We start from the raw sequence: 26680 nt of genomic DNA, 5'->3' as shown, positions 1-26680 counted from the left end.
ACATACGGAGTGCCCGTTGATCTCATTGACGAGTACGTCCGTATGAGCAAGCCTACATGCCTAGAGTCCATGTATAAGTTCTGAAAGGCTGTTATTGTTGTGTTTGGCCCTGAGTACTTGAGAGAGCCGACTCCTAGAGATACAACCCGTTTGTTGGCGATGAATGCCAGCAGGGGCTTCCCAGGGATGCTTGACAGCATAGACTACATGCATTGGGAGTGAAAGAACTGCCCTTCTGCTTGGGAAGGGCACTATAAGGGCCATCTCAGGGCTTGCAATGTCATACTAGAGGCCATGGCGTCTCAAGATCTCTGGATCTGGCACTCTTTCTTTAGCATGGCCGGATCACACAATGATATCAACATGCTTCAGCGCTCGTCGGTGTTTGCAAGGCTCGTCGAAGGCAACAAACCACTGGTGAACTTTACTATCAATGGCCATAACTACGACAAATGATACTACCTGGGTGACGATATCTATCCTTAGTGGACCGTTATTGTCAAGAAAATCCCCAACCCTGTCGGAGAGAACAGGAAAAGATTTTCCCAAGAGCAAGAGAGTGCTAGGAAGGATGTCGACCGTGCCTTTGGTGTTTTGCAATCTCGATGGGGCATCGTTCGGTATCTTGCTAATACGTGGAGCACACAGAAACTATGGGAGGTGATGACTGCTTGTGTGATCATGCACAATATGATCGTAGAAGATGAGCGCCCGGAACGTTTGTACGATCAAGGGTTTAAGTTTCAGGGTGAGAATGTTGTGCCGTTTGAAAAATTCACCCAATTTCATCATGACATGCGTGGTTGGGAAACTCACGTGCAACTGCAAAATGATTTGGTTGAGCATATGTGGGCTCATGTTGGCAATCAATAGATGTATCTTCTTTATTCGGCTTGCAAAACTATGTGAGACATTTTTACTTTTATTTGGCTTGTAAAACTATGCTATTTTATTCGGTTGAAACTATATTATTTGACTATATGTTTGAATGCAAAATCAATGCAAAAATGAGCTATTTGTTTAAATAGGGCGGCCAGCCGGCCACGCCGGCACATATGAATCGACGCATTAAACACTGTGTCAACCCAAATCTAAAACAGGACGGACGCCGGGCGGGCGGCCGATCCAAACAGACAAAAAATGGATAAAATCACCGTCCGTTTGGATCGGCTCGTTGACGTTGCTTTAAGTGACGCAATGAAGATAAAGTAATCTGTTGGGAGAATAACACAAACATACCCAAAAGAAGGCATAAAAATGGAAAAGCTCAACACGTGACCGGAAGCTCAGGCGATCTCCGTGGAAGCAAGATGACACGCGACAACAGTCATTGCGTCCATCATGTGGTCAAATTAATCGCAATCCCGCTGCCTAGAAAATGGGTGCTAGTGTCGTAAAGACACTCCAACACTCGCTTAGTCTCTCAGACTTATCTCTACTATTAAAGCAGGATCGAACGTCGTGATGGTTCAACCAGCTAGATGGTTCGACCTCCCAGCGACACCTCCCTTCGTTCGACCTCCCCCTCCCACGTAAAAAAAACTGCCACGTTTCCCACCCCACCTCTCCCCACCCTTGTTCCCGATCTGGTCTCTCTCCTGCGAAAAATCATCCCACGAGAAAAATCTATCTCCGTCGACCGGCCCCCTCGCGCCCCCCGCCTCGCCGAGCCTGCGGCCGCCGCCTCCTTCCTCGCCGTGCCCTCCCCACTCGCCCGCCCGCCGCGCCCGCGCCATTCCCGTCTCGCAAGAACCTCTCGTAGCCCACACCCCGTCTCTCTGCCTCGCCTCGCCTCTCCCGTATCGGCGGCGGTTCAAACCAGCGGGATCCGCCCCCCGTCGCCGTGGTCTCCGCCGCCGCCGCTCCCCTCGATCCATCGGCCGCGCCTGATCCCGCGGGATTCGCCCCCCGCCGGCGGCAACGTCGTAAGTTTCGGGCGGAGCCCCCCCCCCCCCCGCGCCTCAAACCGTCACTTCGTGCCCCGATCTGATCTGTTCCGAGCCGTCATGGCGGCCGGCGGGGCATCGACGCAGCTGTCCACGGGGTTCTACTCGAGCTCGTGCCCGGGCGCGCTGGGCGCAGTCGCGTCGGTGGTGCAGTCGGCCGTGGCGAACAAGCCGCGCATGGGCGATCTGATCTGTTCCGAGCCGTCATGGCGGCCGGCGGGGCGTCGGCGCAGCTGTCCACGGGGCTCGCCTTCTTCCTACTACTCAAGCGCCGCCCACGGATAGGCGATGGCTTCACCCGCGTCAACGAGGTCGAGGAGTCCCTTGACCCAACCCTCGACCTCGTCGGTGTCGACAGCCTCGCCCGTCTCGATGGGGTCGGTTACTCGATCTCCATCATCCATCTCATCTCCGGCAAGTACGATATCGGTGTCGACGTCGCGTCGGACAAGAACAAGACGTGCTCATCGCTAGCTTGTGTGAGTTTTTTGGTCAACGTCGTCGTGCCTGAAATCCAACTACATTGAGCTCCCACCGCCGTCCTCCAAGTGTAGCAGTGGACAATCTGTCATCAACGGTACATATATCCACTCGATTCATCTCAATTTGTTTTCCCATAGTTCAAATCATGGAGTACTCTAATTTTTTCTGTTGTAATGTTTCTTTTCATTACTTCAGGGCTCAATGTCTTGTGCCATGTTGGAATTCTCACTACGTGTTTTGGAATCAAACAAGCGGGATGGTTAAGCCTCCTCCTCCTTCCTTTGTTGGGAGGATGTTCATGCTACACCGGTTTGCTTCTCAAGAGATGCATAGACAACTCGCCAACCATTGAAACATACCCCGATATCGGACGAGCCGCTTTCGGTATCCCGGGTCGAGTATTTGTATCGGTATGTGTATTTACCTATTGTCCACCTAATTGTACAGATTTAGCAAAATTCACATCACTCATATTGCTGCTCATGTTTCTTTTGCAGGTTGTCCTTTATCTAGAACTTTATGTAAGTGTTCTATCTCTGAATACTGGTACTACTGTGTTTGGAAAACGTTGCATATCTGATGTAACATGCCACTTATTTACAGGCATGCTGCGTGGAGTACATCACACTGCTAGGAGACAGCTTGTCTTCAGTGTTTCCTTCTGCGCATTTAGCTTTTACCGGCATCTACTTGAACTCTCATAACCTGTTCGCGATATCAATGGCTTTGGCAATTCTCCCATCAGTCTGGCTCAGAAATCTCAGTCTCCTCTCCTATCTTTCTGGTGAGTACTACTAATTTGAATCTTTAGAATAAATTTTGTACTGTTCATAAACAATTTTTTGCAACGATGTCAATACTAGCATCGCCACTTATTCTCCCGATTCTCCCTGATTCTAATCATCCATAGCAACGTTAGATTGCTACCAACAGTAGTTAATACTTGCATATTGCCTCCCCTCCTAATCTTTGAACGTGTGATGTATCCTTCATGACCCTTCTTCTTCTGAAATTTCGCAGCTGGAGGCGTGGTTGCAACCCTAACAGTCATTGTGTGCCTGTTTTGGGTTGGTATTGGCGATGGAGTTGGGTTCCACCCTTCTGGTAGTGCGCTGAACCTGACCCACCTTCCAGTGGCACTTGGTTTGTATGGATACTGCTTCTCAGGGCACTTGGTTTTCGCAAATATATACTCATCAATGAAGGAGCGCTTGCAGTTCCCTTTTGTCCTCCTGTTCTGGTAAGGTTCTGACCTTGACAAATGAAATGCTACAGTACCATACTATGCTCTGCTTCTGCAGTTATTTGTTTTGCTACATGCTAACATGTGCTATTCTCCACCGTTTCAGCTTTATAGTGGTCACAATTGTGTACTCTGGGGTCGCGGCCACAGGGTTTCTGATGTTCGGCGAGTCCACGATGTCACAATTCACACTAAGCATGCCACAACAGTATGTTCCCTCCAAGATCGCCATTTGGATGATGGTATGATTAACCAAACCCACAGATATTTATTCCACTTCTATCAAAATAAGCATACAAGTGCTCATTCCCACATTTGATCCCTTTGGTTTCAGATTGTGAATCCATACACCAAATATGCCTTGACGATGACACTGGTTGCCTTGTCGATAGAGGAGGCTTTGCCTAAAAAGATGCAAAATTACGTTGCAGGAATGTGTGTTAGGACAGTTCTTGTCCTCTCAACTATCGTCGTGGCTCTATCTTTTCCATACTTTGGTACTTGTCACTTGCTTCTATTTTTTTTTTCATAATAGCAGTTCACTAAATTTACCCCCAAAACTTCATGCATTCTAATGCCATGGCCTTCTCCATTTGAATTGCAGCCTTGGTGATGGCATTGCTTGGATCTGTCTTCACAATGCTTGCGGTGAGTGCCTGCAATTATGCAGCTATTAACTAAAGAGGTTGTTGCGAATCTTCCCTTGTTGAGTCTTTCAAATGATTTTTTAAAGTCCCCTTTCTTTTCACTCATCAGAGTGGATATATAATGTATAATATATGCCATTCTTCCTGCCGTCGTATCCCGTGTTAAACGATTTCACGTGGTTTGTCAATATGCAAGAACGAGCAAGTTTACATGACATCAGTACTTCTGGTTTCAATTCCATAGCAAATTCTATTTGTTGGTGTGTGCGTGTCGTAGAAGCTTAGCTCCGGTTCTTCGATCCACCTCTAGGTGTCTGCTACGATCTGTCTCAGGGTGTTGTTGTTCCAGTTTCAGTCTCTTCATGATATGTAGTGTGTGTATGTGTGTGTGTGTGTGTGTGTGTGTGTGTGTGTGTTGTGTGTGTGTCGTCGTCGGTGGATGGTTGCTTTTCTGCAGCATCTGTCGGGGTTGCCTGTTGTCTCTGGGGATATGGCCTTGGCGAGGTGCAACATATCAAAGGGCCCTTGCCATGACAACCTTGTGTGGTTGTTTTTTCTCTCCAGATCCCCGATTTTTGTAGGCGTGTGGTCGAGTGTTGTAACCTTTGCAATCATCCTGGGATAAATAAATTTTGTTTCCGTCCAAGTTCTATGCGTTTTTACATAACTGGAACCTTATGATTTTATGAATTGTTACGTTCCTTGTGTTGTGTCTAAATGCATGTGATATCTGTTGCTTGATGCCACCACCACTGAGATGAACATCCTTGACAACTGCCTAAAATATGTTTTCTGCTCTGAATTTTGTTGAAGTTGTAGAGCTGATTGAAATAACACCCGGTGTATGTTGTATGCTTGGGGAACTGCCATACGGATAATCATGTGAAATTCTTCTCCAAATGATCTCAAACAGGTTCTATTGTACGTTAAATTGTTGTAAGATCATGTGTTTCCCTTCTTGCAAGGCTCCTAGGCCCAAGCCTTTCTCCTGTTGATCTTCATCAGCAGGACTGTGGATTTTCTCCGGCGGGCTAGTGGCGTGAAGGAGAATCCTGGTGCCTCAGCTTCGGTGGGCTTCGATCCTCTTTGATTTTAAAATTTTATAAGTTCAGTTTAGATTTAGTATTATTCCACCTCTTTTTGCATGGACAATGTGTGTGGTGCTTAAACTACCACTATGTGAAATTCATAGGCATTGTGAGGACATAGAGAATGGATTCGATTTTGATTCTTTTTTTCAGGGTTCAGAGATGTTACTTGCTACACCCACACACTTGGAAAACTTACACTTGGCAGTCCAAAATTAAGCAGCAAACTTTATTGCTGGTCATCTAAAAATTCAGTGACAACTGCTGACACCCAAAGCTTCATTTTTAGTAGAGATAGTAGATGAAGAAGATGACAGCTCTACCTTTGTGACTAAAACAAGAACTTTCTCACCAAGAAAAACGCACACATAACTAGGGCATACCTACAGGAGGTCCTAAGGCACGCATCACACATTCACAAGAGATATAGAGCTGACATTTTAGATTAGCACTAGCATATTGGTACGTGGTGTGTGTTTTAGCATATTAGTACTAGCATACCTGCAGAACGTCCTAATTTTCTTCAGTTCTATACAAATTTGTTTTGGCATGTGGTGTGGACAAGATCCTAAAATATTGTACAGTACTATATAATCTCTTTCCAGGTTTTTGAAACTTGCAGTCTTCTGTTGAATTTTGCATTTTGGTTGACCTGTACTACATTTATTATTGTTGTCATCCTATAACTATATCACATTTTGATCGTGTACGGGCAAATTCATCTGGATTTCATAGCCACACTGATTCAAGTTATACTTAAATGATGGATTTTTTTGCTAGGTACGAACTAGGTGTAGATGCACTAGAGGAGGGAGAGGAGTTCCAGTTTGATCTGGAGGCTTACAACTATTTCCAAGCATTTGTATTGGAATTCGATGAGCTGAAAGATAGCAAAATATATTTACGAGTTGACAGAATACACCAATTGCTACGATACACTCTACTCTTCCTTTTGTGATTTGGTGTTCCATATTTTTGGAATCGAGTAATTCTCGTAAATATAACAAGCGTAGTATTTTGTATCTGAGAAATGTTTTGGATTCATTTATTTTTGTATGTTGCATTTTTGGTCAGCCCTTTTTCTATATCAATGTTGCATTTTGTTAGCCTCTTCAATATTTCAAATAATGAATGGATAAAGTAGTATTCTCCTTCGTTTGTTACTGTCTAGAAGTCATATGGTACCAGTGAATCATGTTTTTGACTCTTCTTTTCTGCGCATGAGGATCTTAAAGATATATGTCACACATAAGGTGTTATATGTTCTCGTTGTAACACACACGCAATTTCCTTTCAAATTATACTGAATGTGCATCCTTCTTGCAGCATTTTAGAAATATAAATATGTTTAGTTGTTTTCTTATCAAGTTAACCCCATGTAGGTACAAATTGTGGAAGATAGCTCAATATTCAATGTTTGAAAGATAGGTATTGGAAGTTAGGCCCAGCGTGAACAGTAATACATCTAGCATTAGTAAAATAGTGATATAAGTTTATTTGAAGACAACTGATTCATATTTGCTGGATTTCTTTCGGATGCTTGATGAAATATCTGAACCTGAATTTACTCATAAACTTACCTTCAATGTTAGACTCAATTATTACTAAATTTGGTCTTGACTATCCAAAGACAATTTCTCAAATCGGCCAACAATGATTAATAGAAATTGTGTGTATTCCCAGTGGCAACGCACGGGCATGTTTACTATGTTGCATACATATGTGTCTTACAATCTATTTCTTTGATATTTTTCAGCTGTACTTTGAAAGGCAGATGTTAATGTTGGTTGGTTGGTTGCTCAAGAAGTCAAAAATGCTAAAATCTTGAGTTGTAGGGAGCATGGTCCTTTGCTTGAAGTTTGTGATGGACTGTATAACACTGACCGTTGAATCATTCCATCAGAATGAGACAAGAGCATTGCTAGAGGGTTCGGCAGAGAGTGAAAGCATATAGCTTTTCCGGTTCAAATATAATGTATTTTTTATCCTTGATCGTACGGTCGTACCTATAGCATGATACAAGCCATTATTTTGAAAAGCTCGTGCAGTCGCACAACTTGGTGACTAGAGCAGCATTTTGAATATTGTAATGTATAATTCAAGTATCATCACATTTCGGTGTGTGGAATGTGCCCTTGCGAAAATCTTGATAGAAGCTACAAAACAATATCTTGAAATTTGATTCCATAGTATTAAATATCGATGTAAATTTTCATATCCCAAAATAGACTTTCGCCCTGCTTTATAGGTAAAGCAACAGTCGAAAAAATACATGGTCGGACGATACAAGATTGTGAGGTAGTCCTCTTACAAAGCAGATTCTGATATATCCGGTACACATAGACGCACGCATCTACGCTATGTGCGTCAAGCACTAGACGAACTAAACACATCCACGCAAGGACAAGACACTTAACACTATTGGTTGCCCTTGTCATTATCTTTATTAGGGATGGTCATCCTATGTTGGACAAGACACTTAACACTATTGTGCAAGGTGGAGGATGGGAAAGATAACATGGAGGATAAAGGATCGTGGAAGGAAGTAGAGTGTTGTGTCGAGAAGACGGATGAAAGAGGATGACGATGAGATGCATGTATCTACTGCTTTAGTATTATGAGATAACATCACATGTGAATAGTATCTACTGCTTTAGTATTATGAGATAACATCATATGTGAATAGTATCTACTGCTTTATTATTATGAGATAACATCACATGTGAATAGTCTATGAGTCATGTCACATGACATTTTTTTGTGTACATGTTTTGTTAGCTCGTGGCAACGCACGGGTACTATACTAGTTGGGTTTAATATGACCTTAAGTTGTTTCATTTTTTTCTTTGAAACAGATACACAAGATCTGCCTCGTTGATTAATTAAAAAATATTGTCGAGTTAATTAGCTAAAAGTTGAACGAAAACTGATACAAATCTATAACATGTGAATTACCCACACAGCATGCAATTCCATAAGCACAAGATCTGAAGATCATCCTGACAACCAGACTCAACACGTCAATCCCTACATTGCTACTTCTTCCGTTCCTAAATATAAAGCTTTTTAAAAAATTACTACAGACAACGTATGAAGTAAAATAAGTAAGTTTATATTTTAAAATATGTTTATATATATTTGTATGTAGTTTGTAATATTATTTTATTTAAAAAAAGATCGTCCCCGGTCTCTCCATCTGAATGATGCATGGAGCAATTTTATTAATTATTTACAAAAGACATTACAAAGAAATATAACAATAAGTCTGAAGGCACTGTCTAGGCAACAAATGTCGCTATTCGTATCCATCTGATGAAGGGATGCTGTCCGGGCAGACCTCGCACACAAGCCTAACATCTAAGACCTGATGCCCCAACCAAGCCACTTGCCGGGTATGGGGCACCCACCGGTCCAGCATGCTCTCACAGGCCGTCGCCTCCAACTGTCACTACTCCATCTTCAGAGTTGTACTGACGCATCATCCTTGCCTGGTCTATCTGCCGTCAACGTCACCACGGCGCCCAACGGCACCATCACCCTGCGCGCGAACTGCTGAGCACGTCGCGGTCGCCGCCGGTACACCTCATTTCCATGCCGCCAAGTACCACCAGCCGACACGGCTTGAAGTCTCTGGAAGATCTGTCGTGCGTAGCACCTGCCGACCAGGCATGACAAAGCGTAGCACCTGTCGGCCAGGCATGACTTGATATCTCCACCGAAGCTCCGTGCAAGACGAAGCCGCTCCACCTCCTACCTCTGACCACCAGCACTGCTCCACAAACGATGCTCACAAGAGAGAAACGCCACCGCAGTACCGTCATCGTCCGATCTGGAACACCAGATCCTAGGGTTTCCCCCAGAGCAGTACAAGTGGGTCGACATAAGTCACACAACGATGCCTTCATCAAGGTAACGACGTAGAACACCGCCATCGCTCGCCATCGGCTCGGTTTTCACCGGCAACTACGTCTCCCCGACTCGCAGCCAATACTGGATCATAGATTCGGAGATCCGAACACCCAGCCTCAGGCCGACCACCTCTGACGGAAGAGATGACCATCACCGCCGGTCGCATCGGTCAAAACAAATCTGACCGGATGTGCTGCCGACAAAACCACCAGGCCCTACACGCCGTTGCTCCTGATCTGAAGAAAGTTTGCACGTCACCGTAGCCTAGAAAGGCCGGCCGCTGCGCCCGCAGCCCACGCTGCCGTCCGTGACTCGGCCGCCCGCCGCACCTAGCCGTCGCCGTCCGAGGACCACAAATATTTAGAAACGAAGGGAATATATGGTAAACAAAAACTCGCTGAAGGCCACATGCACCATTAGAATCCACAAAGCCATCAAGCAGCTGCACACGTTTCGACTGTGGAGTCACTCTTCATGATTGAACCTGAAATAAGTTGAGAGAGCTAGGTACTTGTTAGGTGGTGATGTATGAAGCCACGAATACTAGCCAGATTAAATGCCCAATGCACACTGTGATCCGGCCGTGGTACCACGCCCACATGCAACAAGCCAATGAATACAGCCAGAGTTTTGGCCGAGATTCGATGATGTCCCATCGAAATCAATTTTGGTCAAGTAGGGCAAAATCATAGCTAAGCAGAAAGAACAACTTCTCAAGCACACACCCTATAGATCTTACCCATATTTCTTTCATGGCACAATTCGATTTTATGTATGCATTTATCATGTAAATGTCTGAGTTCTTTTCAACATAAAAGGTTATGACCTTTTGGAACCCTCCAAGTATAGTAGAAAGCTTCCCTAAAGAAAAGTATAGTAGAAAAGCTCAAAGAATATTGGGACATTTTCTAAATACTATAGACTGTGAGTAAACAAACACATTAAAATGTGCCATACATCTCACTTAGAAAAAAAGTTAGAATACTTTATATTTTTGAACAAAGGGTATATTGGAAACAAATTAAAGAAACCAGTAGAAGCATTGCCTTTTTCATTTCAGACGAAAAACAGAGGATTTACGTATGGAGTTGTCAGGTTTTTTATCTCAAAAAACCGATACAAAACCACATATTTCATGGGTATGTGTTCTTCTTTTGAGCATGGTTAATAGTATAACCAGCAATTTGCTATATGATGTTGTCACACCACATATAGCCAATCTAGTTGTTAATATATATAGTATCTAAGGGCATCTTCAACGGTACTTCGCAAATTTTTTCGTACATCCGTCCGCAGACACGGATGCAGGAGGCTGCCATCCAATGGTATCTGCATACATCCGACCTCTCTAAGGCCCTGTTCGGTTCGTAGGTTTCGTGAAGGAAAACCGTTCGAATTGCAAAACGGAGGAAAGGAAGCTGGAGCAGCGTTCGGAATGGAGGAAGAGCCGATCCATTTCCCTTGGAACACTGTTGAGGGATGCTCATTTCACAGGAAAATAAAAATCCACTCCGATCTCTGGTTTTCTCACCATTTCGCGTATGCCCGAGGCAAGGCTTGGGAAGGAGATAAAATATTGCAGTACTTAATGGAGTTGGGACCCACCATCTTCCTAGACCACAATGTTAGTGGGCAAAGCTGCATGCATGGTTGTTACTTCTTTCCTTGTGGGACCCACCTATCCTATACTTCTATTCCTCCCATCCGAACGCACCAAGTTTTAAGTTTCCTACGTTTTTGCATTCTAGTGCTTTCACACTACATTCTGACCACGTTCCTACGTTTTATTCCACTCATCTGTTTTCTATTTGAGTGTTCCGAACAGGGCCTAATTGTTTTTATAATCTACACATTCAAATAGCCACATATATAGAGTTAAGACGTTCAAATAGCCGCATACATAAAGTATAGATGTTTAAATAGCCGCATGCATCACTAGTTTAAACTTATAAAAGTGTAAATTTTACATTCCAACATTGCTATCCTCTTTAACCATCCACTAATACTCAATCAGAACTTCCTTCACCCGCTCGTGAGTTGGTCGACGCCGAACTTGTTGTTATATTCCAATAAAATAGTCAAATGTGGCCGAATTTTGGCCCGGAAGTTTGATAGGATCAACCATGTTTTCAAATTGTAGAGCTACTGTAGCATCCTCACCCTCATTTTCGACGATCATGTTGTGCATGATTACACAACATGTCGTCACCTCCCACAAGGTCTACGGATCCCACGGTTTAGCAGGTCCACAAACAACTATAAAATGGGCCTGCAGAACTCCAAATGTCCTCTCGACGTCCTTTCTAGTTGCTCTTGTCTTAGGGCAAAGTGAGACTTCTTCTGGCCTTGTGGGTTAGAGATGGCGCTGACAAAGGTAGCTCGTAGAGGATGGATACGGTCAACCAGATAATAGCCCATGTTGTACTCATGTCCATTGACAGTATAGTGGCAAGGAGAAGCTTTTTTCCTTCAGTATGCCTCACAAACAACGGTGATCGTTGGAGAACATTGATGTCATTGTGAGACCCGGACATGCCAAAGAAAACACGACAAATCCAAAGATCATGTGATGCAACTACATCAAGAATGATGGTAAGTTTCTTAACCTGATATTGTCCTTGTGAAGCCTTCGGACAGTTCTTCCGTTTCTAATGCATGCAATCAAGAGATCCAAGTAAACCTGGCCACCATCTTGCTTGTGGGATTGCCAAGAGCCTCCCGTTGTCTGTCAGAGTTGGCTCTCTCAAGTATTGAGATCCAAACAATGTTGGTTCTCTCAGGTATTGGTATCCAAAAACATCGACCACGACAGTTACAAACCTAAGCATGACATCTGAAAGTGGTCGAGATGGACCTAGAGGGGGGTGAATAGGTACAGTTACAAATTTTAACGGTTACTTAGCAATTTTAGGCAATAATGCGGAATATGAAAATGATCTTAACAATTGCAAGGGTGAAGGTTAGGCTTTGTGTACCAAGCACGGCAACAAGTACGATATGATAAAGCACAAGTAAGTAATCAAAGACTAGTAACAAGTAGGAAGTTAGGGTTAGGGATAACCGCAACTCCAAGAGACAAAGATGTATGTCGATGTTCACTTCCTTGGAGGGAAGCTGCATCACCGTTTAGAGAGGTTGGTGTTACCACGAAGGCACACCAACGTCACGAAGGCTCACCCTATTCTCTCATTGAGACAACACCATGAAGGCGTTTCTCAACAACTAGCGATAAGCCTTTGAGGTGTCCTCCAAACCCTCACAAACTTTCTAGGGGAAATCACAACAGTTTGATTCCTCTCCGAAGAACTCCTACCGCCTAGGATTCTCCAACCTCCAAGAGTAACAAGATCACAAAGACAACTCAAAACTTGCTCAAATCACAAATAGCTTGGGTTGAGAGGAGGAGAGGGAGACGATCTATCTTTTGATTGGAACAACACTCAAGGGAACTCGCGCATGCTCTTGGGATCTAGGATTTGGTGTACGCAAATGGGAGTGAGAGAGAAAGGTGTTCTTGGAATCTTTTCACTGTGTTGGACAACTCCCACTCGAGGTGCGAGAAGAATATATGTAGTGGTGGTGGAAAAGTGGCCGTTGGAGCCACTTATGTTGTGCAGTTGCCGGACGTCCGACACTTCACGGTCGTCCGAACAACCACGGGAGGTTGGACATCTGACAATGGTCGGTCGTCCGAAGATGTAGAAAGTATCAGGTTATTTGGTGGATAGGTGATCAGCATACAGACGTCCGAAAGACGTTGGTCGTCCGAAGATACATAAGGTATTAGGTTCGCACAACATCTGGTGAAAAGCCGAACAACATATGGACGTCCCAAAGGCATCGGCCGTCCGGGGCATGGTCGCCCAGAAATGGTCAGAAGTCCGACATTTTGAATTTGTTGAGTGGCAATGGAATTCCTACTGTACCCAGACGTCCGGTCCTCGGACGACCGGAGGAGCCGGAAGTCCGAGGGTGTGAATCTCTTGGCTGGCTCCGGATTTCCGGAGAACGTCGCCCATCCGGCATCCGGACGTCCGAGAACCACCGGACGACCGAACAAAAGCAGACTAACAACAGGAAGATAGAGAGAGGGGGAATTGCCTAAAGTTTTGAGCAAGTTTCTTGTGAGACCCAGTGAGGCCCTCTTAATAGTGTGGGGTCCCTATACTCAAGAAAGACAAATAGGATGATAGACCACTTCGTCTTGTTTCTTCATTCTTGAGCATCCTGGACAAATTAGTCACGATCCATACAAAAACTCTCATGGGAACAAAACCTAAGATGCACTCGATTAAGATGATTAGTTTCCTATATGTATGTTGTCAACAACATCAAAATATGATTAAGGGCATAATTGCACTTTCAATCTCCCCCTTTTTGGTAGTTGATGACAACATACATATAGCTCTCAAAAAGTAGACTTATGTAGCTTAGGAGAGATTTGTTATGGAGCTCCCCTCATTATATGCGTAGTAAAATAATTATGGTCGGGAGCTCCCCCTTACTTTGATAATGAGTGCATCGAAGATATCAGATAGATCAATAAAATGGCATGATAACACATCATCCATATATGTCATAATAGTTCAGCATGATTCATCATCCATACATTAAGGGTAACAAGTCGAATACTAAGATAATGTCCTCCCCCTTTGACATCAAGTACCAAAAAGGGAAGGATCGGGACATGCAACCATGCACTCATAGACCACTGCCATCATCATCATCACCATGGGTGCCACTGCCACCTCCCTCGTCAAGGAAATCAGCCCACTCGGGGCCAGAGGGAAAACCAAAGTCGGAAGGAGGAGCATGGGAAGATTCCCGTCCTCACTCACATCAGTGGCGCCCGAGCTTCTCAGACGATCCTTGAGAGCATTCTTAGAAGAGATCATGCGAGTGACCACATCGTGGTTTTGTGAGCACTGAAAGGTGAAAGCCTTCATTATGGAAGAATGTGCTTTCCCAAGAAAACTAGCAAAGTGACCGAAGGAGGCAGAGCTAGATGAGATAGACCTAGACCGAGCAGCAGCCCGTCGAGCAGGAGGCGATGATGATTTCTTGGGAGCCTTATCATCCGCCATGTGAGGGGGAATGACCCATTTTTGATGCACATGAGTGCGAGCAATAGAAAAGGGGGCCAAAATGTTCAATGAAAGCCTGAATAGAAGGGGAATGAGGAAAGTCTCACTTGTATTGAAAACTAGAGAGATGAATCGCATGCCATAAAAAGTGAGGAACATTGATCTTCCTTTTAGGATGTTCATTAAGGTGTGTCATGAGATCAATGCAATATCCGCTACAGCTTCCCCTGTCACCCATCTTGGGATAGATGGTGCGGATGACACACTAAAAAATAAATGAAGAAGGTAGATCTCCAAATAGACACTTGATTGAGATCTTTCCCCTTTTCCTCTTCATCAAGCTCATCAAGGCTTTTCAAAAGATAGTCACATACTTCAATGGCTCTAGGTGCATGATTTGGGTCACTCATATGGATTTTAAAGTCGGTGTCTGGAAAACCAAGAGCAGCGACGAACTGATCATAAGAGGCTGAGAGCTCGGCGTCGGACGCCATCCAAGTGATGGTGTTATCCGGACCAAAGAAGCAAGTTGCATACAACTGATGAATGGCAGCATGATTGAAGTCATGCTGAAAAGCATAGGGTGCAGCAAGACAAAATGACTCGATGAGATTAATGGCACCTGGATATTTCGCCGGATGAGTGTGAATATGCTCTAAGTCAATATAGTGATGAACCGACCGACCATTTGGAACAATGACATTGGAGAAAATGTATGCCTGAACATTTGTGCAAAAACGTGAGTCCATGGAATCATGCACAACACAGAATTGATCAGTGTCATGACGAAACTTAAGATGGGCAGATTAAGGAACCTTGGTGAAATCCTTAATTTCGCGACCTAGAAAAGGAGGGGGCTCAAGAGAGATGCGACGAGCATCACCTTGAGGCTGATTCGGAGGCGGAGGAGGCATGTATGACGGTCTCTTAGTGCCGGGCTTTGGAAGATTTCTGCGAATCCCAACAAATTCAGCCTGTTCTTCGTACTCGAGCTCTTCTTCATAGTCGGAACCCTCTGAGGATGAGACAGTTCCACGAACCGATGCTTGGCGATGCGCTTGGAGGGACGAGCCCATTCTTGGGAGTCGTTGGACCCCGCACCATGGGTGGCACGAGAGGACGAACCTACAGGGATCTTACGCGCGGAGAGCTTGATCTTTGGCATGGCAAAAGCTCCTACAACCATGTTTGAGAAACCCTAAGTCTGGGGCCGGATGCATTTGGAGCACCGAGAGAAGAACTACAGGGAAAGAAGCGGTTGAAAGAGAGAGAGAAGGAGGAGGTTAGCTCGAGGCGCAAAAAGAGAGGGGCTCCGGCCGGAGGGAACTTGGCGGCTTGGCGATGCAAGGGGGAAGAACAAAGAGGGGAGGCAGCGCGATGAGTTTGGGCAAATTCCCAGACCCGCGGGCCTCCAGACTTTATATGGGGGACGACCGGCAGACTGCGGACGCCCGGATATTAATAAATCGTCGGACGACCGACACTCGTCGAACGTCCGGACATCAACAGGTCACCGGGCGGCCGAGACACGTTGGACGTCCGAGAGGGGCAAACGGGAGAGAGAGGCAAATAGGGAGAGTTTTTCCGTTTTCTGTGTCACCCATGATAGTGAGATGATGGAGAATATCCTAACACATGTAACACCTAAGATTGTCTCAAATAGTGACCATTCTAGCTAAACAGCTCTAACGATGTTCATTATAAGGGTGTGGATGGTGGTTTAAGCCACCATGTTTGAGTAAACGTGGGATGGCACTGCGAAGATAACTTGAGCCCATCACCACAACTCCATCATTTAAAGCACCAAGTCACCAAGGTGAACAAAGTAACTTTGAGAGTGTTGGGTTGATTTATGCATCATATAGGTGAGAGAACTCGTGAATTGAATGTCTCTCTCTAAATACATGCCTACACCTAGACAAAACGTGAAGTAAGTGTATGTAGGTGTACAAGATTTCACATAATGTTATCAAGCTCCAAGATATCAAGTTCACGCCTAAGTTGACAAAACCTTGCTTCATCCAATGGCTTGGTGAAGATGTCTGCTAGTTGCATATCTGTACCCACATGAGCAATATCAATGTCACCCTTTTGCACATGATCTCTCAAGAAGTGATACCTAATATCAATGTGTTTTGTGCGAGGGTGATCAATGGGGTTCTCAGCAATCTTGATGGCACTTTCATTATCCCATAAAAGAGGCACATGTCTATAGGTGATACCATAATCCTTTAAAGTTTGCCTCATCCATAGCAATTGAGTTCACAGCTTGTAGTTGCAATGTATTCAGCTTCGGCAGTGGAGAGGGAAACACAATTCTGCTTCTTCGAGGACCAACTTACCAATGAGCGTCCAAGAAACTGACATGCATCGAAAGTGGATTTCCTTCCCACTTTGTCATCAGCCCAATCCACATCTCTGTACCCAATGAGGTCAAACTTTGCATCCTTGGGGTACCATAAACCCAACTTTGGGGTGTGAACAAGGTATCTAAGGATATGCTTAACCGCCGTATGATGGCTTTCCCTAGGGGAAGCTTGAAATCTTGCACATATGCCTACACTTAACATGATGACTGGTCTAGATGCACAAAGATAAAGCAATGAACCAATCATAGAGCGGTAAATAGATGGGTCAAAAGGAATATCGTCGGTGTCTTCAGTGAGAACAAGTTTTGTGGACATGGGTGTCTTACATGATTTAGCATTTGTCATGTCAAACTTCTGTAAAATGTCCTTGAGGTATTTTGTTTGAGACAAGAAAATTCCTTCTTGAAATTGTTGTATTTGAAATCCGAGGAAGAACTTCAAGTCCGTATTGAGTGACATTTCAAAGGTCTTGGTCATGGAGGCCGCAAACTTCTTACACGTATGAATGTTAGCAGAACCAAAAATGATGTCATCCGCATAGATTTTACATAAGATCAAATCACTATTATCCCTCTTAGTAAAAAGAGTAGGATTGATCACCCCTCTCAGAAAGCCATCATCGAGTAGAAACTTCTTAAGATGAGATCATACCAAGCACGTGGTGCTTGTTTGAGGCCATACAAAGCCTTGTGAAGTTTATACACATAGTCTTTGTGATCGGGGTCAACAAACCCAGGTGGTTATAATACATATACTTCTTCTTGTAGAGGACCGTTAAGAAAAGCACTCTTCACATCCATTAGATGCAACGTAAAACCATTGAAAGCAGCATAAGCTAGTAAAATGCGAATAGACTCAAGACGGGCAATAGGAGTAAAGGTGTCACCAAAGTCCAAACCTTCAACTTGGGAGTAACCTTGTGCCACTAACATCGCCTTGTTGCAGATGACTATGCCATTCTTATCTTGCTTGTTCTTAAAAATCCATTTTGTTCCAATGACATTGTGTTCCTCAGTTAGTATTTTGACTAATGACCATAGTTTGTCGCGTTTATAACTGTTCAAGTCTTCTTGCATAGCAACGAGCCAATCATTGTCCCACAATGCATATTGTACCTTGAGTGGCACAACACTAGAGACAAATGAAAAGTGAGCACAAAAGTTTGTCAATTGTTTACGAGTGACTCTACCTTCCGATATGCCGGTAAGAATTTTATCAACATCGACATGACCGGCCACACGTGGTATGATGGAGGTCAGGGTTTCACGAGGTTCAACTTCATTTCCATCATCTACATCCTCAACATATGGATCATTAATGTGTGGTGGAAGATATTCTTCTTCACGTTGCATTTATTGAGGTTCATCATCAATGATAGCATTTTCTTGGTCTAGCTCTTGATGATGATCTTTTTTTGAATGTGATCATGGTGAGGGACGTGTTCTCCTTCTTGATCCTAAACAACTGGCATGGTTTGAGAACTAGAAAATTGTGGGGGTATGGGTGTTGAGTCGACTTGAGGATGAGGGAAACTTCCATCTTCTTCATCATCATCATGAGGTTCCCGTTCCATTGGAAGAAGGGCACCAACACCCATGGTCAAAATATCTTGAGAGGGATCTTCTTCACCTGCATCACTTATATCAACTTGCTCCCCATGGGAGCCGTTAACTTCATCAAACATCACGTCACAAGTTTCTACAACACATCCATTGGATTTGTTGTAGACTCTATAGGCGTGAGAGTTTGATCCATAATCAACAAATATCCCCTGAATTGTTTTGGATTGAAATTTTCCTAACCGTTTCCCTTTTTTTGAGGATGAAACACTTGCACTTGAATACATGAAAGTACTTGACATTTGGCTTGTTCCCAGTTAGGAGCTCATACAGAGTTTTCTCCAATATTGGGTGGAGGAAGAGCCGGTTTGATGCATGGCATGCTGTGTTGACAGCCTCAACCCAAAAACTATGTGGTGACTTGTATTCATCCAACATGAACCTTGCCATTTCCACAAGTGTACGGTTCTTCCTCGCGGCTACACCACTTTGTTGAGGAATGTAGGGTGCGGAATACTGATGCTCAATCCCCTCATCACTAAGAAATTCTTCCAAGGTGTGGTTCTTGAACTCGGAGCCATTATCACTTCTTATTGCCAATATTTCTTTGTCAAACTTGCATTGGGCTTGCTTGGCAAAATCAATGAAGGTGATCTTCATCTCGTACTTGGACTTGAGGAAAAACACCCATGTATGTCTTGAATAATCATCAACAATGACAAGTCCATACTTTTTCCCACCAAGACTATCCCATGAGGGAGGGCCAAGAAGATCCACAAGAAGGAGCTCCAAAGGCCTTGAAGTAGATACAATATTCTTGGATGGGTGCTTTGATTGATGTTGCTTCCCGGCTATGCATGCACTACACACACGATCTTTCTCAAAAGAGACATTGGTTATTCCAAGGATGTGATTACCCTTTAAGATATTTTGAAGATTTCTCATGCCGACATGGGCTAGCCGGCGATGCCATAGCCATCCCTTGTCAGCCTTGGCCATTAGACAAGTTGCATGGAATGTGCTCTCTTTCGAGAAATCAGCCGTGTAAAGGTTGCCATCCAACTCTCCAACAAAAGCCACTTTGAGAGTATGTCTCTTATACATCCGTTAGACCAAATAATGTATCATAACCAACAGAAGCCAACCGGCGAACAAAAAGCAAATGGTATTTAAGGGATTGGACAAGCATGCACTACTACAAAAATGCCTATAGCTAATATGGCTACTAGTGGAGCACCGTGCATGTGGTGCTCCACTGATATATAGCAGTGGCGCACCAGATAGTGGTGCCCCACTAGTAACAATATTACTAATGGTGCACCTACTCTCTGGTGCGCCATTAGTAAGTTAGGCCTGGCCCCTATCCCCTTGCCAAACTTAGTAGTGGCGCACCACAGAAAAGTGCGCCATTACTAGTTTTAACTAGTAATGGCGCACCATACCCAGGGTGCACCACTACTAATATATTTTTTTCATTTTTTTTTCAAAACTAGTAATGGCGCACCACACAAAGGTACGCCATTAGTAAACATTTTTATCAATGGCGCAGTTCTAATAGGTGCGCCATTGGTAAGCTAACCCAGCGGTACTACCGCTACGTGGAGCGGTACTACCGCCGGGAGCCCATCTAACGTGGATTTCCTAGGGGTTTTAGGGATGACTCCAGGGGAGCGGTACTACCGCCAGGTGGAGCGTTACTACCGCCGGGATCCCATCTAATGTGGCTTTGCTAGGGCTTTTAGGGCTGACTCCAGGGGAGCGGTACTGCCGCCAGGTGGAGCGGTACTACCGCTATGAACCCAGTGGTACTACCGCCAGGGCTAGCGGTAGTACCGCTACCAATAATTTTTTTTAAACTAGTAATGGCGCACCAATGCCTGGTGTGCCATTAGTAACCCTGGTTACCAATGGCGCATGCCAGGGTGATGCACCATTGGTAACCAAAGAGCACTAGATATTTTTCCACACACTCACTTTCCCCACTTCATTCTCTCCACCTCTACCAATTAAGAAATTGTCTCGCTGCCTCCTCCTCCTCACCTCATTTGCACCATAGATTCACCCAAATTAAGTGGTTAAATTTCCTTTTTTTGATAGGTAAGTAAGGGGAAAGAGCTTTCTTTATGTTCTAGATCTACTTTTTTCTCCCTCTCCTATGTACACACTTTGGCCTAGATCTACGTATGTTTGTGGTGTTGCATATGTTTGTGTTTGCAGGTACCGGTATGTGAAATGCGGTAGTTGCCAATATTTTGCCGGAATGTTGATTCATTTCCGTTTCGGATAGAATTTGGCACTATGCATATCTTTTTGGTCCTATTTTTAGGCAAAGTCATGCCAATTTTTTTTTGGTTCTAAAATATCGTTTTGCTCTACCCCACAGGTGACCATGGTTCGCACGATTACCGAAGGCATTGTGAATAGGTTTTTGAGATCCGCGAAGGCCGAGATGCTTCAAAAGAACGAGACGGAGATAAGATGCCCGTGTCGAAGATGCAAGCTGAAGAGCCTTATGGACCTGGATTCCAGACAGGTGCTGGAGCACCTGCTCGTGTGTCGTTTCATGGATGGCTATCGGTGGCAAGGTGATGAAGATGATTATGAAGTCGTCCATGGGGCCCAGGCAAGAAATAATGAAGGGCAGCAAGACAGCAAGGGCGGGCGACATGATCACGAAGTAGATGCAGGACACAACCATCATGTAGAAGATGCCAGACATGATGATGAGGAAGATGAAGGGAAGGATCATGAAGATGAAGATGCCGGAGCAGAGGACGATGGACCATCGATGGGCTGGGTGCAGGACCCTCATATTCAAGAGCTGCTTCTCAAGCAGACGGGTAACGCAAGAGCTGCCGCCCGAGAGAAAGCCAAGCTGGATCAACTGGAGATAGACGTGGTTACTCCATTGTATGAAGGATGCAGGCCCGAGGATACCCGCCTGAAAGTAATGCTCATGGCTCTGGAGATGAAGGTAAAACACAAAATGACCGTCAAATGCTTCGACGAGAACATGTCATTCTGGCACGAACGTCTTCCCCACGGGAACAAGAGCCCGACAAGTTTCGATGAGGCGAAGAAAATCGTGTGTACTCTGGATTTACCGCACGTGAAATACCATGTGTGCATGTACGATTGCATCATTTATCGGGACGAGCATGCAGAGTCTACCATATGTCCGGTGTGCGGCGTCACTCGATACAAGAAGAGGAAGAAAGCTCCTCGAAAAGTGGTGTGGTACTTTCCGATCACTCCTCGTCTGCAGCGGTATTTTGCGGACCCTAAGCAAGCAGAGCTCCTGCGTTGGCACGCGGATAGGAAGGAGAAGAAGCGAGAAGATGAAGGAAATGATCCGGAGATAAATAAAAAAGAGAAGATGCTGAGTCACCCTAAGGATGCGAGCCAGTGGCAAGCGTTGAACTTCGAACACCCAGAATTTGGGGACGATCCAAGGAACATCATGCTGGGCGCGAGCACCGATGGAGTCAATCTGTTTGGCAGCCAGAGCATCACACATAGCACTTGGCCTGTGTTTGTGTGGATGTACAACCTTCCCCCTGGATGTGCTACTAATGGCGCACCACTAGAAGGTGCGCCATTACTAACATTCATTATTGAATGGCCCCAGCGGTACTACCGCTTGGGGACCAGCGGTAGTACCGCTTGGGGACCAGCGGTAGTACCGCTGCTGCCAGCGGTAGTACCGCTGGCCTCTTGTGGCGCATCGAACAGCAGTGCGCCATTAGTAACCAAGGCTACTAGTGGCGCACTTGTGGGCTTAGTAATGGCGCACCATGTGGTGCGCCACTAGTAGCCTTGGTTACTAATGGCGCACCAACGGTGCGCCATTAGATTTGTTACTAGTGGCGTGATAATAGTGGCGCACTTATAGTGCGCCACTAATAGCTAATATAGGTGCGCCACTAATAGCCTTTTTCCACTAGTGATGACACTTGCAAGAGACCTGTCATTTGTGATAGCCACCTTGCCCAACCCAAGTACCTATCTTTTTCATCCTTCACCGAACACAATGCTCATAATTGGTTGAGTAGCTTCCATGAAATCAAAATGCAATTTTCTATCTCCGGTCATATGGTTGGTGCATCCACTATCGATCACCCATTTGACTCCACCAGAGAAAGCAACCTACACACAATTTATGACTTGGTTAGAGGCACCCATTTTGCAATGGGACCTCTCAAGTTAGTCACAAGGGTCTTAGGGACCCAAATACCATAGAACCGGAATTCATTACGAGTACTCACAAATTTAGCATAAACCTCTCCATCCTTTGTTTTACGAAGTACATAGGATGGAGGCATGAACTCTTTTGGCTTGTTGAGAGTGGGCATGCCCCTAGTGGCCTTCCCACTCACAACCTTACCTTTCTCCTTGTGCCCTTCTCGTACAAATATTTCTTTGAGAGGGGTGGTGCACTTGAGAGGAGACATATTTTTCTTGCTTGTGCTTGGGTCAAACCTGAGCCTTTCCTTGGCAAACACATCATTGTGTTGGCTCAAATTCTCATTAAGATTCTTTTGTCCTTGTGCACATGTCATGATTCCTTTCTCTAGTTGTGCCTTTAGAAAACGGTTTTCCTCAAGAATAGATGATAGGTCACCACTAGAGTTGGTAGTACACGTATCAACATTGATAATAGGTGAGGAGTAAATCTTGGCTAGAGTTTCAAGATAAGTAAGTTTGAGCGTCTCAAAGCTCTTTGTAAGAAGTGTGAGCTCCTCTTCCTTAGCCTTGAGGGACACGGATAAAATCTCACAAACCTTAGAGAGAGAAGCATGAGATTTCACAAGTTTACTTTTATCATTCATCAACTCCTCGCATGAGTTCTTAGCCTTTTCCAAGGAGGCAAGATTGTTAGCATGATTATCAATGTTTGCACCAATATTTAAGCATAGTTCATCATTTTGTGCTTCCTCATATTGGACTTTCCGCTCAAGGATTTCGTTCTTTTCCTTTTCCTCGATGACGAGGGTTTCGAATTCCTTAATGGTATTGGTGTGTTTACTCACCATCTCCATAAGCATACGAAACATAGTGAGCTTATTCCCTTTAAGGGAGCACATGAACTTATTTATTTTAGCAGGCATAGGATCATCTATATCGTCATCATCATAGTTATCCTCTGCATCAAGATACTCATCACAAGGAGTAGACAATAAAAGGGGGAAATTTGAGCGTGGAGTTACCTTAACCTTGTCAGGAGAGTTTTGGTCCTCTCCATCTTCTATGACGGCCTTTGCCATCAAGCACTTGTGAGCACTGCCCTTGTAGTCTTTCATATAGTTGTAGGCGACAACATTACCCCTCTTGTTGACTAACCCCAAGGTGTTTTTTGAATCATGAGCTACTCCGGCAACCCCACCAACATCTTCTGGATCAGATTCTTCATGAGCAACCATTGATTTCCCATCTCCCCTCTTGAGCTTGGAGTTCATAGGGTTTGGCAACTTCTTCTTTTCAATGGTCTTGGGAAACCTTGGTTTATCTTCTCTCTTCTCATAAGGGCAATCGTAGGAGAAGTGGTTGGTTTCCTCACAGTTGTAGCATTTTCTCACCTTCTTCTTCTGGAATCTTCCCTTGAATTTTCCTCCACCAAACTTCTTTACAAAGAGGGCAATGTCTTCATACGATGGGCTCTCATCGGAATCAATCTCATCATCATCTTCATCATCGTCATCATCATCATCTTCTTCTTCACTTTGCTCTTCCTCACATACATGTTTGGCCTTCAAAGCAAGATTGATCTTTGATGTTGAGGTACCATGTATGGCAAGATATTTTGTAGCATTTGCCTTTGACTCTTCAAATAGCTGGAAAGTGGACATCATGTCATCCAAAGTCATTTCCTTGAACCCATGATGTTGTCTTATATGCACTACAAGAAATAAGGTCAATTATGACTCCCTATTTTGGTCATTGATTCGTCATTGTTATCGTTTTTTGACCTTTTTTTGACCAAATTTGCAACGTCAACAGTTGGCCGTCAAGAATGAACAAAGATGACCTTTTATATAATTTTGGTCATAACATCTATGACCAAAATTATGGTCAATACTAATGAGTCTAAAACACATAGGATCTGATGTGGCAAGCCAATGTGGCAATATCCACGTGGCATGTCTGATGATGTGGTAAAATCAATGAAGTGGACGCCATGCAGGATCGGTCAATATCTGTTATTTAATGGACCAAGCCCAATAATTTAGCCCATTTTATTTTGGGCCAAAACTATGGGTCAGCCCAATAATTCAGCATGATCTACTTTTGGGCCAAAAGCATGGGCCAAGCCCAACAAATCAGCATGTTAATATTATTGTTGGGCCAAGGCAATGTGCAACCCAATTATTCATTCCATTATTAATTGAGCCAGCCCTTTTATTCAGACCATTATTTGTGTTAACAAAAGCTAAATGGGCCTCAAAAGGGTCCAGTCCACCCTTATTCGTTATCAGCCAAAAGCACATGAGAATAATGATAACAGTAATATAATTCTAAAATAACTCATCATTGTCATTACACCACAGGATCTCAAAATAACACAAACACAGGATTTCATCAACTTTGTCCCAATAGTACCAACCAGTGCAACATCATCAAACCACACATCCAACCCCGGGCCAATATCAAAGTTACCAGGTCCAACCCCAGGCCATCAAAATTACCAGGTCCAACCCAGGCCATCAAAATTACCAGGTCCACACATCCAACCCCAGGCCAACATAAAGAAATACAAGGTCCAAACAGCCAAGCATCAAAATTACCTAGCATCACTTGCCTCAGGCCAACATCAAACAGACCATTCTAAGCTATTTTACCTTCGAACAGATCTATGAGGCGAGCAAATTTAGCATCACTTGCTTTAGCCCTGGCATCGGTGTCCTCAACTCGTTTCAATAACAACTGATATTCTGCGGCGCGTGCAGCATCAGCCTCCTCTGATTTCTTCTTGGCCTCAACAAGCTCCTCCCGCATCAACTCAGCAGCTTGCCTCTCCTTCTCAAGCCTGTACTCCAGTTCTTGTACATGAGCATCCAAAGCAGACGCAGATCTGTTGAATTTCTTCTTGGAGGTTGATGGGAGACCAACATTTTGAAGGAATCTGCTGGAGGGACATTCTTTAGTGAGAATGCCAGCAACAACAGCAACAACACTCTTTGGTTCTTCATTTTCTAGCACCCCTTGTTCCATAGCACTTTCCATGTCAGCCTGACATTTAAAGAAATATGTACACATGAGCGGAGTACTAAGCCCATCAATATATTCAACCATGAATTTTACTAATAATGAAGCCTACAAATTGCACATGATAATTTTACCATAATTTCATCCAATACTGAAGTCAAGAACACAATCAAAGAGATTTGAAAATAAAAAAGAGAAGGGCATCCTCTTATTTAAAGCATGCACGGGACTCGCTACATAATTATGTACTATTGAATATAGTAACTCAACTACAACCAGGATATCGATATTCAATTAAATATTTAGCAAAGACATGACAGCAAGTACTTATATCAATAGGATGTAACAACCATGTTGAGAAGTTAGATCTCAAGTGAATATAACAATAGTAACAGTAACAAATATAAATTCAATAGTGCTACACCCGAGCAAAAACAAAGTATGATGGAGTCATCATTTTAATCTCACTAGCACTTGTCCATGTAGCAGCATTTAAAAGCAAACTGACTACTAATCCAACATGACTACAGTACTAGCAGTTCACCAATGCAATCAAGTGTAACAAGGATGAGGTAAACAAGCCATATCAACATAGTGAAGAATACTAAGAACTTACTATCGCCTTCTTAACGGGCTCAGAGAAACCAGTCTTCTTGCCATTGTGGCACTCCTTAAATAGATCAATTGCACTCAACTCTTCACCCTTACGAGCCTCTTTCTGAAATTGTTCACAAAACAATGGTACAATAAGAAAACAAATGAATGTAACACTTAAGTAGCAAAGGAAAACATGAGATATCCTTACCAAAGCATGCACATGGGAAATGTAGGGATGAGAACCAGTTTTCTGATGGAACTTAACTTTGGAACGGTTATCCTTGTTCGACTGGCAGGTTTCCTACCATGGAAAAATAGTCATGAGAATTAATGGAGCAACCATAAAGGCTCCTAAGGATTATAATCCAATTTGCTGTTCAAAAGTATATGCAACCATAATAGCATGTGAATCAATGTTATCATCGTTTCTCCAACCAGCACAAGTGATGTTTAGTAAAGAAAGGTAGAGATAAAGATTTAGCACATGGCCTGCAAGGCAGACATGAGCATTGAACCGATCCATTGCAGGATCTCACTCACGTTGTAATTGCT

General features: G+C 44.0%; 1 protein-coding gene across 1 annotated transcript; it reads left to right on the top strand.

Annotated features, from left to right (window-relative positions):
• Nucleotides 1–2318: 2318 nt before the first annotated feature.
• LOC123450338 (amino acid transporter AVT1C-like) lies at nucleotides 2319–4353 on the top strand. Its single transcript, XM_045127644.1, has 9 exons — nucleotides 2319–2364; nucleotides 2431–2523; nucleotides 2625–2839; nucleotides 2927–2950; nucleotides 3033–3213; nucleotides 3450–3669; nucleotides 3779–3914; nucleotides 4007–4169; nucleotides 4277–4353. The coding sequence occupies exons 1-9, from the start codon at nucleotides 2319–2321 to the stop codon at nucleotides 4351–4353; spliced, it is 1155 nt and encodes a 384-aa protein (XP_044983579.1).
• Nucleotides 4354–26680: the final 22327 nt, after the last annotated feature.

This window comes from Hordeum vulgare, chromosome 4H, assembly GCF_904849725.1.
Source record: "Hordeum vulgare subsp. vulgare chromosome 4H, MorexV3_pseudomolecules_assembly, whole genome shotgun sequence".
Classification (NCBI taxonomy): Eukaryota; Viridiplantae; Streptophyta; class Magnoliopsida; order Poales; family Poaceae; genus Hordeum; species Hordeum vulgare.
Note: the sequence above shows the minus strand (reverse complement) of the source record. Positions and strands in the feature narration are given on the sequence as shown.